The 15,725-nt window shown below is 43.0% G+C and overlaps 1 protein-coding gene across 3 annotated transcripts in view; it reads left to right on the top strand.

Moving 5' to 3' along the window:
- Positions 1-15,585, top strand: part of LOC148276350 (uncharacterized) — a 28,036-nt gene extending 12,451 nt beyond the window's left edge. For all 3 annotated transcript variants that reach the window (XM_088234401.1, XM_088234402.1, XM_088234403.1), the window contains 9 exons: positions 961-1,148; positions 1,223-1,350; positions 1,451-1,508; positions 1,701-1,839; positions 2,696-2,801; positions 3,054-3,118; positions 4,011-4,089; positions 13,243-13,277; positions 14,614-15,585. In XM_088234401.1, coding sequence (XP_088090527.1) covers positions 961-1,148; positions 1,223-1,350; positions 1,451-1,508; positions 1,701-1,839; positions 2,696-2,801; positions 3,054-3,118; positions 4,011-4,089; positions 13,243-13,277; positions 14,614-14,877 — 1,062 coding nt within the window. In that variant the 3' untranslated portion in view covers positions 14,878-15,585. The remainder of the gene's footprint in view (positions 1-960; positions 1,149-1,222; positions 1,351-1,450; positions 1,509-1,700; positions 1,840-2,695; positions 2,802-3,053; positions 3,119-4,010; positions 4,090-13,242; positions 13,278-14,613) is intronic.
- The last annotated feature ends 140 nt before the right edge of the window (positions 15,586-15,725 follow it).

The raw sequence follows: 15,725 nt of genomic DNA, 5'->3' as shown, positions 1-15,725 counted from the left end.
TGAACATTTTTGTGTCTGAAAATAAGTGCCAACGTGATTTGGATTATCAATAATGATGAACTTAATTTGTGAGAAAATTGTTATGATTTTTAAACATCTCACTCTCCGATAAATGATAATTTTCTACTTTCGATGACTCCTCATATTCCAAATATACCTACTCATAATAATAGTCGCAGTGAGTCACATCTTGCAGGAGGGTGTGATTCTTTAAAATGCTGCAAACGCCCAGTTGCATTCCGCCGGCAACACTACTGTACTGACTAGTTCAACTCGTTAGCGTCCACATCACGAACCCTGGGCAATGGGATCACACTCGTAACAGAGTGATCACAGCAGATAACGAAAGAATGAAGGCGAGTTTCTGGCGCCTCCAAACCAGAACCAACCAGCTAAGAAAAGTTAACCTCGACAGAAAAATTCACCAGAGAAGGCAACGGGAACCCACTCTGGTCATCTTTTCCCAGGAATCACTATGGTGGGTACATCCATAAGCAGTTGTCCTGGTTGCGGAATATAAAAATAGCGCAGTACAGAAATGCTTTCGCTGCAGTGATCTCCAACGTCAGGGGGACCCGTCAAGGTACTGAAAGACGAAGAAAAAGTAAAATTAGTTGATTAATTAATAAAATTAGGTGATAACGGTCACTAGATAATGGCATCGCTCTATTGAAGTGACTTGACATCTCTGGTCTGGTGACATCAACATTTTTGCTATGCACCCTACATCATAGCGTAGCACCGGATTCTTAGGAAATCATAACTTTAATTGAGAGTATCTTTTTTAATGTCGCTTTATCATATTATTTATTTTAGAGGTTAAACGAATTACAGTTTTCTTCCCATAATTAGTTCTCAAACACACTTCTATGGATAACATTGTTCTCTCTTATTTGAATATATTTAAAAGGGTATCATGTTTCACAATGTATTATTGTTTCGTAATCCATTGATTTTTAGGAAATAACTTTGAGGAACTCTCTAGACGAGATGCAGAAAGACATGGACCTGAAACTGTACCGCGAAGAATTAACTCCACTGAGGGATTCTCTCACGGACAAGATCCGCAGACTTCACGAGCGGCTGAAGGTCATCGAGACCATGAAAAAGGAGGCTGAAGCTGCCGGCACCAAGTCCAAATATCTCAAGTTGGTTTTTATCTTCGTCAATATGCATAATATAATCTGTTTAGAATTGGCGTTTACCTTAGTTTGGTCTCCAGGGATGTGAACTGCATATCGTGCGACAATAAGGTGCTTATGGCATGCGGAGAGGAGATTCCGCGGTTCCCGAGCTTCAAGCCAATGCCGAGACATCCCTCCGTGCAACCGTACATCAGTTATGATCTCGGTTTGTTTAAACAATATTCATACCATAATTACAATATGTATATTTTAATTTTTCATTCCTTCACTGAGACACCGATCGACTTTATTATTTTTGGATCTAGATAACATGAGAAAAGCCCGGAAGATGGTAGCGGGTCAAGGCACGGAAGATATGCAAGGGTAAGTTTGGGACTGAATTATTATTTTTAATTACTAACATCGCTTCATATATTATGTAGATTTGAAAGTTCTTTTATTACTGCACTTAAGGAAAGAAAGAGTATTTGTTTTGATTTTCCTAAATGAAAGTTATCGTATGATTTCTAAAAATATGATTGAATAAATGAAATGTAATTATGATCTTGTTTCCAGAGCCATGAATGTGTGCAACAGGTACTGCGGAGGTAGTCACACCACCACTACGGCGCATCAGCGAGTCCAGCGAGGAGGGAACTTCACCGCGCAGTTTGGGATGCAAGCTGTGCCCATACGGGGACCCGAGACCGCAAGGGTAATGGATGACGTAGATAATAATATGGTTCCTAAGTGCTGATCTCTCATTCATTACATGTAATCAATCGACAGTTTATCTAGACAGATTGCACTTTTAATTTGGAATATTTTAATTTTTCAAATTACCCCGTAAACCTAATTCCAAAAAAGTATTAGAAAAATTGTGATAAAGCTTAACAGAGTGAATTTTTGCAGTCCTGCTCTGAAACACTTTATATTATACATACTCGATAGACAATCAAAACCTTTAATAGCTGCACACCCATGCACATTGAAGGTGGGCCATTATAATTACTATACACGTTTGCATATTTTAGCTATTTTAATATGTTTAATATGTCGTAGCCGACCTAAACAATGAAACGTGCGGCTCGTATGGGCCCTCCAGATCTCTCAGTAGCCGTGCAACTTTTATCTAAACAATTTATCACAGTTAATGTTGTGTCAACTTTGAAAACATTTTACAAAACAACTCTGGCTTTGAACAATTATGTCAAATAAATAGTTTTTTTAATAGCAAGCGTAAAATTTTGCCTCTATCAATGTGCGCTAATATAGTACCTAAGTTCAAGCACTGCCCCGAAACCTGAAATGTGAAATGTTCATTCTCAAGTTATGAAAATATTTTGACCCAGAAGACTACAGAAACATGAATAAAAACAAAGATAATCTCAATTTTTCCTAATAAAAAACAACCGTAGTTGAAAAGATAAATAATATTTTGCATATTTTCACACTTTAATTGCATATAATCCGGTCTTTTTTAATAAGATAGTAAAATAACCTCCCTCACCTGGTAAATAAGGAGAACTACATAATACATAACATATGTATGTCGTTTCGTTGCATTCTAGCCGGTGTCGGCCCCTCAGATGAAGGACCAAGCTATCGCCGTCCAGGTGAGCCTGGAGTTCAAGGCAGCCTCTAGGACGTCAGTCAGGAGACATGTCACAAGCGAAGGTAGGAATAACACGCTGATGATATAGCGAGAGGTTGCTGCTTCCAGGTTACTGTATATACTCCTGTTCCTTGTCCAAATTTTCCTTAATCCAAAATAACAACTTAAATCACTATTGTTTATTGTTTTTATAACTTTGAGAATCTTGGGATTATGCACTCAAAACTGATATGTATACAACTTCTTGATAATTCTAAGGAGGATGATTTTAAAGTAAATATTCCTTAAAGTAATGTTTATTTCTCTCGATAAAGGTGCGGAGAAGCCATCGAGTCAGAAGGGAAGCAAAGTCTCCATAAAGGGATCTTCTAAACCACGTGTAAGGACAGCACATTTATTTTGTATAATTACATATTATGTTATTTTACAGTTATCTTCTTTTCACTACCCAAATTACAATATTCACATTTTGAAGTGTCAGATATATTAATATTTATCTATTTATTTACAAACGTTTATTGGGAATTTATGTGGATTTATCATAACATGAACAAACAACGTAGAAATATAATTTATTTTTTCATAAATCAGAAAAAGAGTAAATATCAAATTCTTATTTTTTATACAAATATTTGTATTAAGCTACATATGTATTACAATAAAAAGAAAACATTCTTGAAAATATTATAATGTTAAAAATATGTATGTTTAAAACACTGAGCTGGCAATATCTTACCTTTTGATTATGGATTTTTGTTTTCAATAATAATAAAATTGAAAAATACGTAACTTTATTTTATAAATATATTTAACTATTTATTTTGTTGAAACAACATTGTGAGAAATGAGAAATTAAAAATACTTTTATAAAAGAAAAATCACTTAATAGATAATGATGACAAATTCATAAACAAAATGTTGATTAGTAAAAGCGAAAAAACATGGGTTTATATTGTAATATCAACTTTGATCGCATCAATTGCATTTCAATTTAACTGGTCACATGGAATAAATAATTAAATAAATAAGATGATGAGACAAAGCAAATATATTTTATATAAATAACAATAAAACAAATTTTCATTAAAAAGTATTTTTTGAGGTTTATGTCATTTGTTTGTTACGAATTGAATAACGAAGGCTATGTTACCATTTGTAATGTTAATTTTGTGTGTATTTATTTTGATCCAACTAACACCGGGCAGAGGCCGCATGGAGTCAGAACACGGTCAGTTTTAGTGAAATAAATAAGTGATTGAACAAATTTTCAGAGTGCCGTGTCGGTCAAGGATGGCGGAGACCAAAGGGGACCCAGTCAAATCAGTCAGAAGTCCAAAGGATCCACTCAAAGTAAAACTTTAATACCTATAAAATCATATTAAAAGTAATATTTTTACATTTATAGAAAAATGTTGAGTTGAATGTCATTCCTCAATTTGCCATGTAGTGTTAATCAGCTCTTTCAATGCTCTTTTAATTTAATATTATTATGCTTAGCTGGAAACAAATTTAAAATTGGTACAAAAGAGTGGATTTTACAAATGGGAAGGAGCCAATTGGAGCAGCTATCAAGAGTTTTTGTGTGATATGACTTTATTTTTCAGTGTCTTTTTTTTTTTTTTTTACTTTTAAATGTTAGTTTACAAATTTGGTTGACTAATTTATTACTTTCTATCGGTTTATACCTTTTTATGATATTTTTTTTTGTTTGACAGTTTTTATTTTTTTTAGTTAGATAATTTTTGTAAGATTCACATATTTTTATATATTATTCAATTTCGTATTAATTATATAGACATCGCTTGTACTGTACAAGTCACAGTTTGGACTGTATTCCACAATCCTGTAGCAAGGGGTAGGTGTTGGCCGTGTCTCGCTGCCGTCGTCGCTCTCGGGGTCGTAAATCCCGAAAGTTATGTAGTCTCGAAATTCCTCTCAAGTCCGGTGTCACTGCGTAGGTCGGTGGAAGATACTGGTTCGTAGTCCTGGGGTGAAGCGATGGTCAAGTCCAAGGTGTAGATCCAGTAGTAGAGCGGGAGGTCGGGCGGGGTGACGAAATGAAACAATCAGACTAACTTGATGTCTCGAGGCGAACTCAATCTTTATTCTTTAAAATGTACACATTATATAGGGCGTGTTGCGGGCTCCCGCTACCTGCGTCCGAACCGGCGTTAGGCCAATACGGGAGTGGGGGGGGAAATACCGCTCCCACTATACCCGGCCGGCGCGCCTCCCCCAAAGTGCATATAGGGAGGTGCCGGCGCTCGGCCCGGTCACTTCGCTGGGAGCCGCCGCACGCGCCACATCAATTACAAATGCCTTTTTTAAGGCAGTCCTTAGTCTTTATACAAATACAAATATGCATGTTAGAGCAATAACGCGTCAAACGTCTAGATTCAGGCCCTTTTTAGGGCCTGTAACACAAATTCCTGCTCTATAGTACCCCGGTATCGCTAAAGTCAGACCCGAAAGTGGAATATTCATCCTTTATTGTGGGTCCAACATTTAGCCTACAGATACCGGGGGCCCTAACTATATTATTGCATTTTCATTTACATATTTAACCGTCCGTTACACTCCCCCCGATGCCACGCTGTTCGGCTGCGGGGGCATCTTCTTCTCTGGACGGTCCTCTAGTAGTAGTGGGATGAGCCGGATCGCTGGTCGGGCATATTCTCCGGCCGCCGTCTGAACTCGTGCGGTCCGCACCTGTCCATCGGCAGCCAGTCGTGTCTCCATGATCCTCCCTCTTGTCCACTGGTTGCGGGGTGATGAAGGGTCGGCGATCACTACAAGATCGCCGACTTTCAATGGCTCCGATCTATCGAGCCACTTTTTCCTCTGTGCTAGTGTAGGCAGAAACTCGCCCAGCCAGCGTCGCCAAAATTTGTCGGCTAGTTGCTGGGCTATCCGCCACTGCTTTCTCAGGCAGATATTCTCCGTTTCTTTGGGGTAGAAGGCGAGATGTGTGCGTGCCCCGGCCGAACCAATTAGGAAGTGGTTCGGAGTCAATGGGGTTTCATCTGCGGGGTCCACCGCCACATGGCTAAGGGGACGGCTGTTTACCGAGAATTCGGCCTCGGCGAACGCCGTCAACAGGGTCTCCTCTCGTGGAGATTGTTCTTTGAGGATAGCGACTAGGGAGGTTTTAACTGATCTCACTAGTCGCTCCCACGCGCCACCCATATGCGGTGAGGATGGCGGTATATACTTCCATTCTACGCCTTTATTTGCAAGTTCTATTTGGAATGCGGCGTCATTATGGAGATCAGCAATTGATTCTCGCATTTCTCTGTCGGCGCCGTGGAAATTTGTTCCGTTATCGGAATGCATCACCCTCGGTTGGCCTCTTCTAGCGGTCATCCGTCTGATGGCTTGGATGGCCGCGTCACTTGTCAGGGATGATGCTAACTCGAGGTGTATGGCTCTGGTCGTCATACAGGTGAATAAGACACCGTATCGCTTCTCCCGGCGTCGCCCTATCGTAACATATAGGGGGCCAAAGTAGTCCAACCCACAGTGGGTGAATGGTCGTTGGTAGCTGGCCACTCGCGCCTCCGGTATCTGGCCCATTTGCGGTGTGCCGGCTCGTCCTCGCCGAACTCGGCAGATGGCGCATCTGTGACTTATATTTCTCAGCGTCCCTCGTAACTTGAGCACGTAGAAGTTACGTCTCACGTCACATAACACTCTCTCCGTCCCCGGATGCCCGGCTCGTCTGTGGTACTCCTCCAGGAGCAGGCGGGTATATCTATGGGCGCCATCCAATATTATAGGCGCCCTCAGTCCTTCTGATGTATCTGTGTTCCTCAAGCGTGTTCCCATTCGCACGGCACCCTTGTCGTCTATGTGCGGCGTCAGCCCGTATAGGCGGCTCCGCGTAGGGAGTCGCTCCCCCCGTCTCAGGGTAGGTATATCGCCGCCGAAAGCGTCCGCTTGCGACTGACGGACCCAATGGAGCTCAGCATTTTCTAGCTCCCCGGCCGTCAGTTCGCCAACTTCGCGGGCGCCGTCTCTTCGGCGGCTTTTTCTCACGAAGCGCAGTACCCACGCCGTTGTCCTTATCAAGCGATTCCACGACGAGAATCGCTGTGGCGCGGGTAGCGCCTCGCTGGTGGTTATCGCCAGTACCACTCGCTCTGCTTTCTTCTCCAGCATCGCATCGTCCGGAGTGGGCGTCATCTTCTTTTCTCGAGGCCATGATTCTTCTCCTTGCCGGAGGTAGTCTGGCCCCTGGAACCATACTCCTTTGAGGGACAGGTCAAGCGGGCGGCCATCTCTCGTACCGATGTCGGCGGGGTTGAGTTTTGTCGGCACCCACTTCCAGTCCGCGGCGTCGGTGAGTTCGTCTATCTCACCTAGCCGATTGGCCACGAACGTTGAGTAGGCGCGCGGCTCCGACCGGATCCAGCACAGGACCGTTGTGGAGTCAGTCCAGTACACCACCTTTTCTATGGCGCACTGGGTTTCTCTCCTGATGGTGGCCGCCAGTCTGGCCGCCATGAGTGCGCCCTGTAGCTCAAGGCGCGGTATTGACATCACCTTTAACGGCGTCACTTTGCATTTACTGCTGATAAAGGTGGTCTTCTTGCCCTCGGTCGTGTTCTCCACGTAGTAAGCTACTGCGCAGATCGCCACTTCCGAGGCGTCGCTGAATAGATGTAGTTCTCGGCGGTTCCACCGACTTACTATGGCGCATCTGGGGATGGCGCAATTTAAATTTTCTAACTGTGCGATCCAATTTTGCCATCTAGTCTTATGATCTTCTCTTATCGTTTCGTCCCATCCGGTTTGAGCCCTCCATACATCCTGTAGGAGCATCTTAGAGCGGATGACGAGACATCCCAGGAATCCGACCGGGTCAAAAACTCGCATCACTGCACTCAACAGCTCCCTTTTAGTGGGCCAACTGTCGCTACCCTGGCCGAGTGGGTCGTCGAATTGATAAATAAACTCATCTGTGGCAGGTCTCCAAGTCACTCCCAGGACTCGTCCTGTGAATTCATTTGTAGCGCCGGCCGTCTCGTGCGCTTCCGTTAGGCATATCGGCGTGGCCGGCGCGGCGCGCGCTTCAGGCGGCACCGAGCTGAGCACTTCACTCTTGTTGCTAGCCCAGTTCGTCAGTGTAAACCCGCCTCGGCTTAGGACTTCGGATACCTCCCGGACCATTTTCTCAGCAGCGCCGGCATCGTCCATGGCGTCCAAATAATCATCCATATAAAATTTGGATTTGCATGCCGCCGCTGCCTCCGGGAACTCGTTCTGACTCTGTTCGGCCACTGTATTTCGCACATACTGCGCAGAACTTGGTGAGCACGCGGCTCCAAAAGTCATTGACGTCATCTTGTAGGTTTTCGGCATCGACTCCGGATTATCTCGCCAGAGATAAAGTTGAGCGAGTTGATCTTGTTTTGTGATTTTTATTTGTAAAAACATTTCACTTATGTCCGCCGCAAGCGCTATATGTCCCTCCCGGAATCGAAACATATTTCCCAATAGCGATGATAATAGGTCCGGTCCGGCCATTAACTTGTCGTTGAGAGAGACGCCTCTATACTTGCTTGCGGCGTCGAAGACTACCCGTATTTTGGCGGGTTTCTTCGGATTAATGACCGCAAAATGTGGCAGGTACCACCTCTTTGGTACGTTATTTAATTCACTTTCACATACCTCGGATGCATATCCCTTTTGTAAGTATCCGTTCATTTTCTCATGATATGCGGCGGCAAGCTCTCTGTTATTTCTTAATTTTCTTTCCACTCCTTCCAGGCGGCTGAGAGCGTGTTGCCTATTGTTGGGCAACCACGTATCTCCGTCTTTCCACAAGAGTCCAGTCTCCCAATGTCCATCCTGAAGAGGTTTTGTCGTGGCTTGCATGATCGCGTATGCGCGCGTTATCTGTCTGTCAACGCGCGTGGCACTCGTTACTCCCAACGAGTCGATTGTGAAGTTATTTTTTACAAGACTTGCTAAATTAACGCAGCACTTGGTTTGCTGCGCACTATCACTGTCAGTCGGGCTTGTGGGTAGCTCCGACACGATACGCTTGTTCTGTCCGCGGCACTCGCGATTTACTTCGGTGGTTACAAACGGCCTTACTGGCCCGTTACACTCGCGATTCACTTCCGCGATTGTAAGCGGCATTACTAGCGAGCTATACTCGCTATTCACTTCGGCGGTTGTGAGTGGCATTACTAGCCCGTTACGCGCGCGATTCACTGCCGCGGTTATAGGCGGCATTACAAGCCCGCTACACTCGCGATTCACTACCGTAGAGCACTTTTATTTACTCATAGTCGCGAGCGTAATGTTGTTTTGCGCCAGTGCGCTGCCGTTGACTCTACCGTGAGTCACCCAGCCTAACAAGGTTCTTGAACGGATTTCATCACCGTTCGTTATCACTTCCCGCGACACTATTACGCCAGCGTTGTCTTGCCCGATGATCATTTGTGGCTTGACAATTCTTGAACCGTTCGCGGTTCCACTGCGTGCACACGGCGCTTGTGGAAGGTTCAATTCTCGCACTGTGTTCGCTCCGATGCGATATGAAATGTCACTATTTCCTTTTATGTTCACTTGCACTCGGCGCGTGTCTATCGTTGCACTATTTCCACCGATTCCGCGGATCGAGATAACATCACTACGTCCGCGGGCTCCCACTTTGTTCGCGACTTCATTGTCTATCAACGTGATAGTGGAACCCTCGTCCAGCATCGCGTTCACTGTTACGCGTCCCCGTGGTCCGCTTATTTCCACTTCGATCACTTTTAATAGAACTTTCGAGTCACTATTCGGTCCGCTCATTACCCCGACGAACTGATTCCCGTCGGGCACTATTGCGGTTTCACTAACGCTGTCGGCGCTATTCACTCGCGGCTCGCTGTGTAATAACTTGTGATGGTTCGCTGTACACGTACCCACGTTGCACTTAGCGGTGCTTCGGCACTGGTTTGCTCGGTGTCCGTCACTCAGGCACCGATAACACAATTTTCTATTTCGCACAAAGTCTCGTCGCATCAATAACGACATCTTTGCAAACTCGTTACATGCACTTAACTTATGACCGCTACGGCCGCACTTCGCGCACTTTGAGTCTGTTGTTGGCCGTGATTCCGTCGCCGCGAACACTGTTTCCTTTCCACGCGCCGGTAACTTCGTCTTTTCAAAGGCGCAGGCGTCCTTGGCGTTGTCCGCGAAAACCATGATCCAGTCCACGAAGTCGCGAAGTGTTGCCTTCTTGTTAGCTCCTTTCCGCGACATCACCCAGAGTTGCCGCGTGAAAAACGGGAGTCGAAGCACCATCTCGTTCAGCAGTTCGTCCGAATGCAGATGTTCTTTGCGCCTCTTTTCCAACGTGAGGCACATGTTCCGTACGGCAATCGCGAACTCCACTAAATCGTCCATGGTGCTTTCTGCCGTCAGTCGCGGTGATTTTCGCAGCTTGTCCAACTGCGTGCTCATGATGACGTCCGGGCGGTCGTAGTGCGTCTCGAGGGTGCTCATGATCTTATGAACATCCTTTGATTCCACTAGTAGTCCCTCCACTAGCGCCCGGGCGGGCCCTTTGAGTGCCTTCTTCAGCCTGAGAAGGTTTTCCGGGTCCGTCAGTTGGCACAGCTCTGAAGACTCCCAGAATTGGTCGCAGAATGCCGGCCAATGCACGGGGCTGCCGCTGAAGTCCTGTAGCTCCCTGGCGTTCCCCTGTCGAGCGAGCATGGCGCCGATGCGTGTTTCTTCTTCCTGGGTTTGTCCTCGATTCCCTCCTTGCTTTGCCAGCAAGGCCTCGAGTGCCAGCGTGAAACGGTCGGCTGGTTCGGCGTTGGTGTGCTCCTCGACCCATCTCTCTGTGTTGCGGCGCGCCGTTTCCTTCGGCCTCGCCTCTTGATTGTCCTCCTCAGAGAAAGGCTCGTTCCTCTTGGGGTAGACAGGATCAATGACTAGCGCGTCCCGGTCCTGGGGCGCGCTCGATGTAGCTTCCTTCTCCGCCTGGGCCAGAGCGGTCCGCGCTCCGAGTTGCGCGGTGTCTGGCTGAGCGGCTGGCTTGCTTGTAGTTCCCAAAAGCGACATCAATTGCTTGATTTGCTTCTCGTAGTGTCTTCTCTCCCGACGCCTCTCAGATCTCTCGTTCTGCAGCGTCTCGTCAGTCGCAGTCGGCGAGGGGGTTGCTTCTTCCTGAAGAGTGATGTCACCTTCCGAATCAGAATCTCCATCCGATACGGGCTTGGTGGGCTGCTCCTCGGCGTTCTTTCCAGAGCGTAGTGAGGCGGGCATCGTAGATTCGTCTCGGCTGAAGACTCAAAGTAGATGGCAGCTGAAGATCACAATCCGGCGAGTCGAAGGACCAGAAACTGTACTGTACAAGTCACAGTTTGGACTGTATTCCACAATCCTGTAGCAAGGGGTAGGTGTTGGCCGTGTCTCGCTGCCGTCGTCGCTCTCGGGGTCGTAAATCCCGAAAGTTATGTAGTCTCGAAATTCCTCTCAAGTCCGGTGTCACTGCGTAGGTCGGTGGAAGATACTGGTTCGTAGTCCTGGGGTGAAGCGATGGTCAAGTCCAAGGTGTAGATCCAGTAGTAGAGCGGGAGGTCGGGCGGGGTGACGAAATGAAACAATCAGACTAACTTGATGTCTCGAGGCGAACTCAATCTTTATTCTTTAAAATGTACACATTATATAGGGCGTGTTGCGGGCTCCCGCTACCTGCGTCCGAACCGGCGTTAGGCCAATACGGGAGTGGGGGGGGAAATACCGCTCCCACTATACCCGGCCGGCGCGCCTCCCCCAAAGTGCATATAGGGAGGTGCCGGCGCTCGGCCCGGTCACTTCGCTGGGAGCCGCCGCACGCGCCACATCAATTACAAATGCCTTTTTTAAGGCAGTCCTTAGTCTTTATACAAATACAAATATGCATGTTAGAGCAATAACGCGTCAAACGTCTAGATTCAGGCCCTTTTTAGGGCCTGTAACACAAATTCCTGCTCTATAGTACCCCGGTATCGCTAAAGTCAGACCCGAAAGTGGAATATTCATCCTTTATTGTGGGTCCAACATTTAGCCTACAGATACCGGGGGCCCTAACTATATTATTGCATTTTCATTTACATATTTAACCGTCCGTTACATCGCTAGTAAAAAATATGCTGCATTTTAAATAAAAAAAAAAAAAGAAAATGCTGTCTACCTCAAAACAGGTATTTACTATGCCTAGTGAGAACAGATAGTGCTTAATATGTTTGCTTATATGCATTAAATTTTTGCTTATTTGTATATTTTTTATATAAGACTTCCTTCATGTAACAAAAATGATCAAGATACGCTGCGATTGGTGTACCGATGCAGTGCCCTATGCACCATTAGGTGCGGAAAAGGAACGAAGAAGAAGTACATTTATTACCTTCTTCACTGTTTCGCAAACAGATCATAATAATACTAAGCTTTACTTATAGTAAACGCCGATTTTTTCAGCGCTGAACTGAACCGAATTAAATTGAAATTTTTAAAGAATCATTTGTTTCTTTTGATTATGTACCTACTAAAATATATTTAGTTTCATATTGACTGAGTGTTCACAGTTTACACACTTTCCTACTTGTTTCCTCGGCTCATTTCATATTACACGTTTTTGAATATAATTAACTCGTTCGCGGACACTATTTTCTCGTAGGTCATAGGTCACACATCATAGCTTAATTTTTTTGAAATATTTCACTTCCAATTGGACCGTAGTTGATGGTTTGAAGTAAATCTTATTTGACTGAATACTGAGGACTGTTTTTTATAGGAACAAAATATCTCCTCCTACAATATTATAATATATGACTTCAGTTTCATATATGCTATTATAGTCGTCTTCTCACTGCCAATGTCTTTAGAAAATGGCAGTCATACTGTCCCGCTAAGGCTAAAAGTCATATTTGCCGAATTGCAAATTTTACAGGAGATTACTGTTTTATGCTTTTCAGATCTGATAAAAAAAAAAATTACAACAGAATATCTCATATTTGAGAAGCGGAAATGACTTTTTGATTTGGTAAATACTCGTATATGAGAGGCTATTGAATATCTATTACACAAAAAACAAACACGAAAGAATTTTTTTTTGCTACTTATTAGAAGCATAAAAAATATTTTTAAATTAGAAAAATATTTGAATTCATGCAAACATGGTCATCGCATTGGCCACTCCTCGAATACGTCACGATTCATGTTTATTTGTTCCCGGCCATTGAAATTTATTTAGAACATTATCACGAATCTTGATGTCAGAACAACCAAGGCCAAATACGTCGCGTTTTTTTAGCAACGCATTTTTATTAAATTTATTTTTTACATTTATGCATGAAAACATTTCTCCACAATATCCATATTGATTTTGAAAATACAATTAATTATTCTAAATCCAATTCATATATTTCAATCGGTATTCGTAGTATGTGATATTACCCTAATGCATCTACAATAATTATTTTTTGTTATTAAAATTGGACTTATTATGATTTTCAGAAGTAGATGAAGAAACTGCAGGACAAGACGAACAGGTCAGTTTACAAACATGGCAGTTATTTCTTAATATTTCCTCGTTTAATAACTAACATTGGAGTACCAATGTGGTGTCTTATGCACCGCTAGTTTCAGATAAGGGAATGATGATGATAATATTTGTGACACTAAAAAACAAACATGGCCATTTCCATTGTAAATGAAACCGAGTAAATCGACTTTTTGTCTTTGAGAAATCAATATCCAAATGAGTTTCTTAGCAGAAATAAAAGAGGCGGCTATGTTTAATCTGAATATTATTATGTTAAACAACATGAGCAGTTTATTAACCGAAAATCTTAAAAATGATAGTGGCCGAAGCTAGCCACATTTGTTTTTTAGTGTCACAATTTATATAACAAAACATTTTTTTTTTTTTTTTACTAAAACCAGCTTCTCTAGATCATTATTCATTGTTTTGCCATCTATTGAATCCTTAGAGTAATAACCCGTCCGTAATAAATAATCCCCCACACGGAGACAATCTATTGTATGATTACTGACCACAAAGTTAGCTACGGATTACAGCGATACAACGGGCCGTAGGTACTTGGGTTATGAATTGCTAGCACTAACCGAAACCATCTGTTTAAAACCAAACCGTGAACGCTTTTGTTCTATGCAATAGAGCTTGAGGGCTTCTCTAGAGAATTATTGCTCTATGATTGAATCCATTGATTATTTTTGTAGTATATATTGTTAACGCGCTCTGTTTAAAACTTGTTTTTGTAAATAACTGAATTTTAAATGAAATAGGAAATAATTTATTTTGCCAGGGGCAAAATTTCTTTGTACTTTACAATATGATTGAAATAAAAATTATCTTAAATCTTAGAGACAAGAACATTTTAGAAAAGGGAATATAGAAGTCTAGGCATCCACAGGGCTTATGACCTGTCATTGACTGATTTAAGTGGCCACTTTACACAGTGTGTAAAATCTGTTAAACAGGCGTCGACTAGTATGTAGGTGAAATAATTCAATTAGATGAATCTCACCCGCAACAATAAAGGTTTCAGCTCTTTAACTTCACTAACGTCAACAGATGGAAGAATTGAAATGATAAAAAAATGGCAGAATGGTGAATGTTACACAGTGTGTAAAGTGGCCACTTAAACCAGCCAATGATAGGTCATTAGCCCTATGCCTAGACTTGCCTAGACTTCTATATTCCCTTCTCTAAAATGTTCTTCATCTCCATTGTAATATGTCAATATTAACAGCTCCCTAGGGGGTTGAAACCAGTCCTTGTTACAAAAATTTGGGCAAACTCAAAACATTGTTTATCTAAATTTTATTTATAATGAGTAATACATTTGTGTTTGAATTTATTAGGAACAACCGCCATCGGGTGCCGCCAGCCCATCCAAGCGAGGCAGCGCCGAGAAGGTTCCTTCCGCCAGTGGCAGCGCCACCGGGGAAGGCGAGGGGCCGGCGGAGGAGCAGGGCGCGGAGGAGCGGGAGGAGGAGCCGCCCGCCGCCCGGGAGCCGGAGCCGGAGCCGGAGCCCGAGGGCGCTGCCCCCGTCGAGGAGGAGGCCGTCGCCCCCGAGCCCGAGGCTGACGCCCCCGCAGAGGAAGAGGCCCCGGCCGAGGACTGATTTACTGGTCATTGCTCGCTCTGAATTTTACCACTAGTAACTAAATTCATAATTTAAAACTGCAAGGTGTAATTAAACACTAGAATGTTTTAAATTTAACTACTTTTTCATTCAAATGTAAGTGTGAAAATTGAACCAATGAAGAAGTTCAGTCGTTTTTATTATTATTTGTTAATAGACTGTCAAACTATTTATTATTATTTGTTAATAGACTGTCAAACTAAGCTAAAAACATTTTTTTATATATATTTTTGTGTATCTTATTATCAGCGCTATGGTTTTTTTAAGCTTTGTAATTACACCGCGCGTGACGACATGAGTTCTCATTGGATAGTTCTGCTGATTAGAGAGTTCTGCTAATTGTTAAATTGGCTTCCTGGAAACCGGAAATCAATCGCACCACTCTGTTATATTGGCTTATCCGAGTAAAGTTGTGATATATTTCAAAGTAGTTTATTTATATTAAAATAATTTTTATTAACTTTTTCATACATTTTTGAGAAACTTTGTCATACAATTAAATGCTTTAATTTTTACCATGTGTAAGAAAGCATTTTTCATATCCAACTTCCAGTAGCACTGTACTTCTTCGTTAACAAATTAAAGATTTTACCATAAATTTTTTACAAGTGTTTAGATTATATTTCTTTTGTATGATGATTTTATGAAGAATTATGAAACCTTACATATTGTAAGATTTCATTGAATGTAGCTTTCCTTCAGCTGGCAGGCTGCCAAATATGTCTATGTTTAGTTTAATGTTGTTTAAATTGTTATTCTTAATGCATTTTCAGATTTTTTATATTTTTTATGCATTTTGTGTATATTTTTAAATCTAATAAAAAAAA

This window comes from Micrasema longulum, unplaced genomic scaffold, assembly GCF_059751315.1.
Source record: "Micrasema longulum isolate JH-2025_06_02 unplaced genomic scaffold, ASM5975131v1 h1tg001235l, whole genome shotgun sequence".
In the NCBI taxonomy this organism is placed as follows: domain Eukaryota; kingdom Metazoa; phylum Arthropoda; class Insecta; order Trichoptera; family Brachycentridae; genus Micrasema; species Micrasema longulum.
Note: the sequence above shows the minus strand (reverse complement) of the source record. Positions and strands in the feature narration are given on the sequence as shown.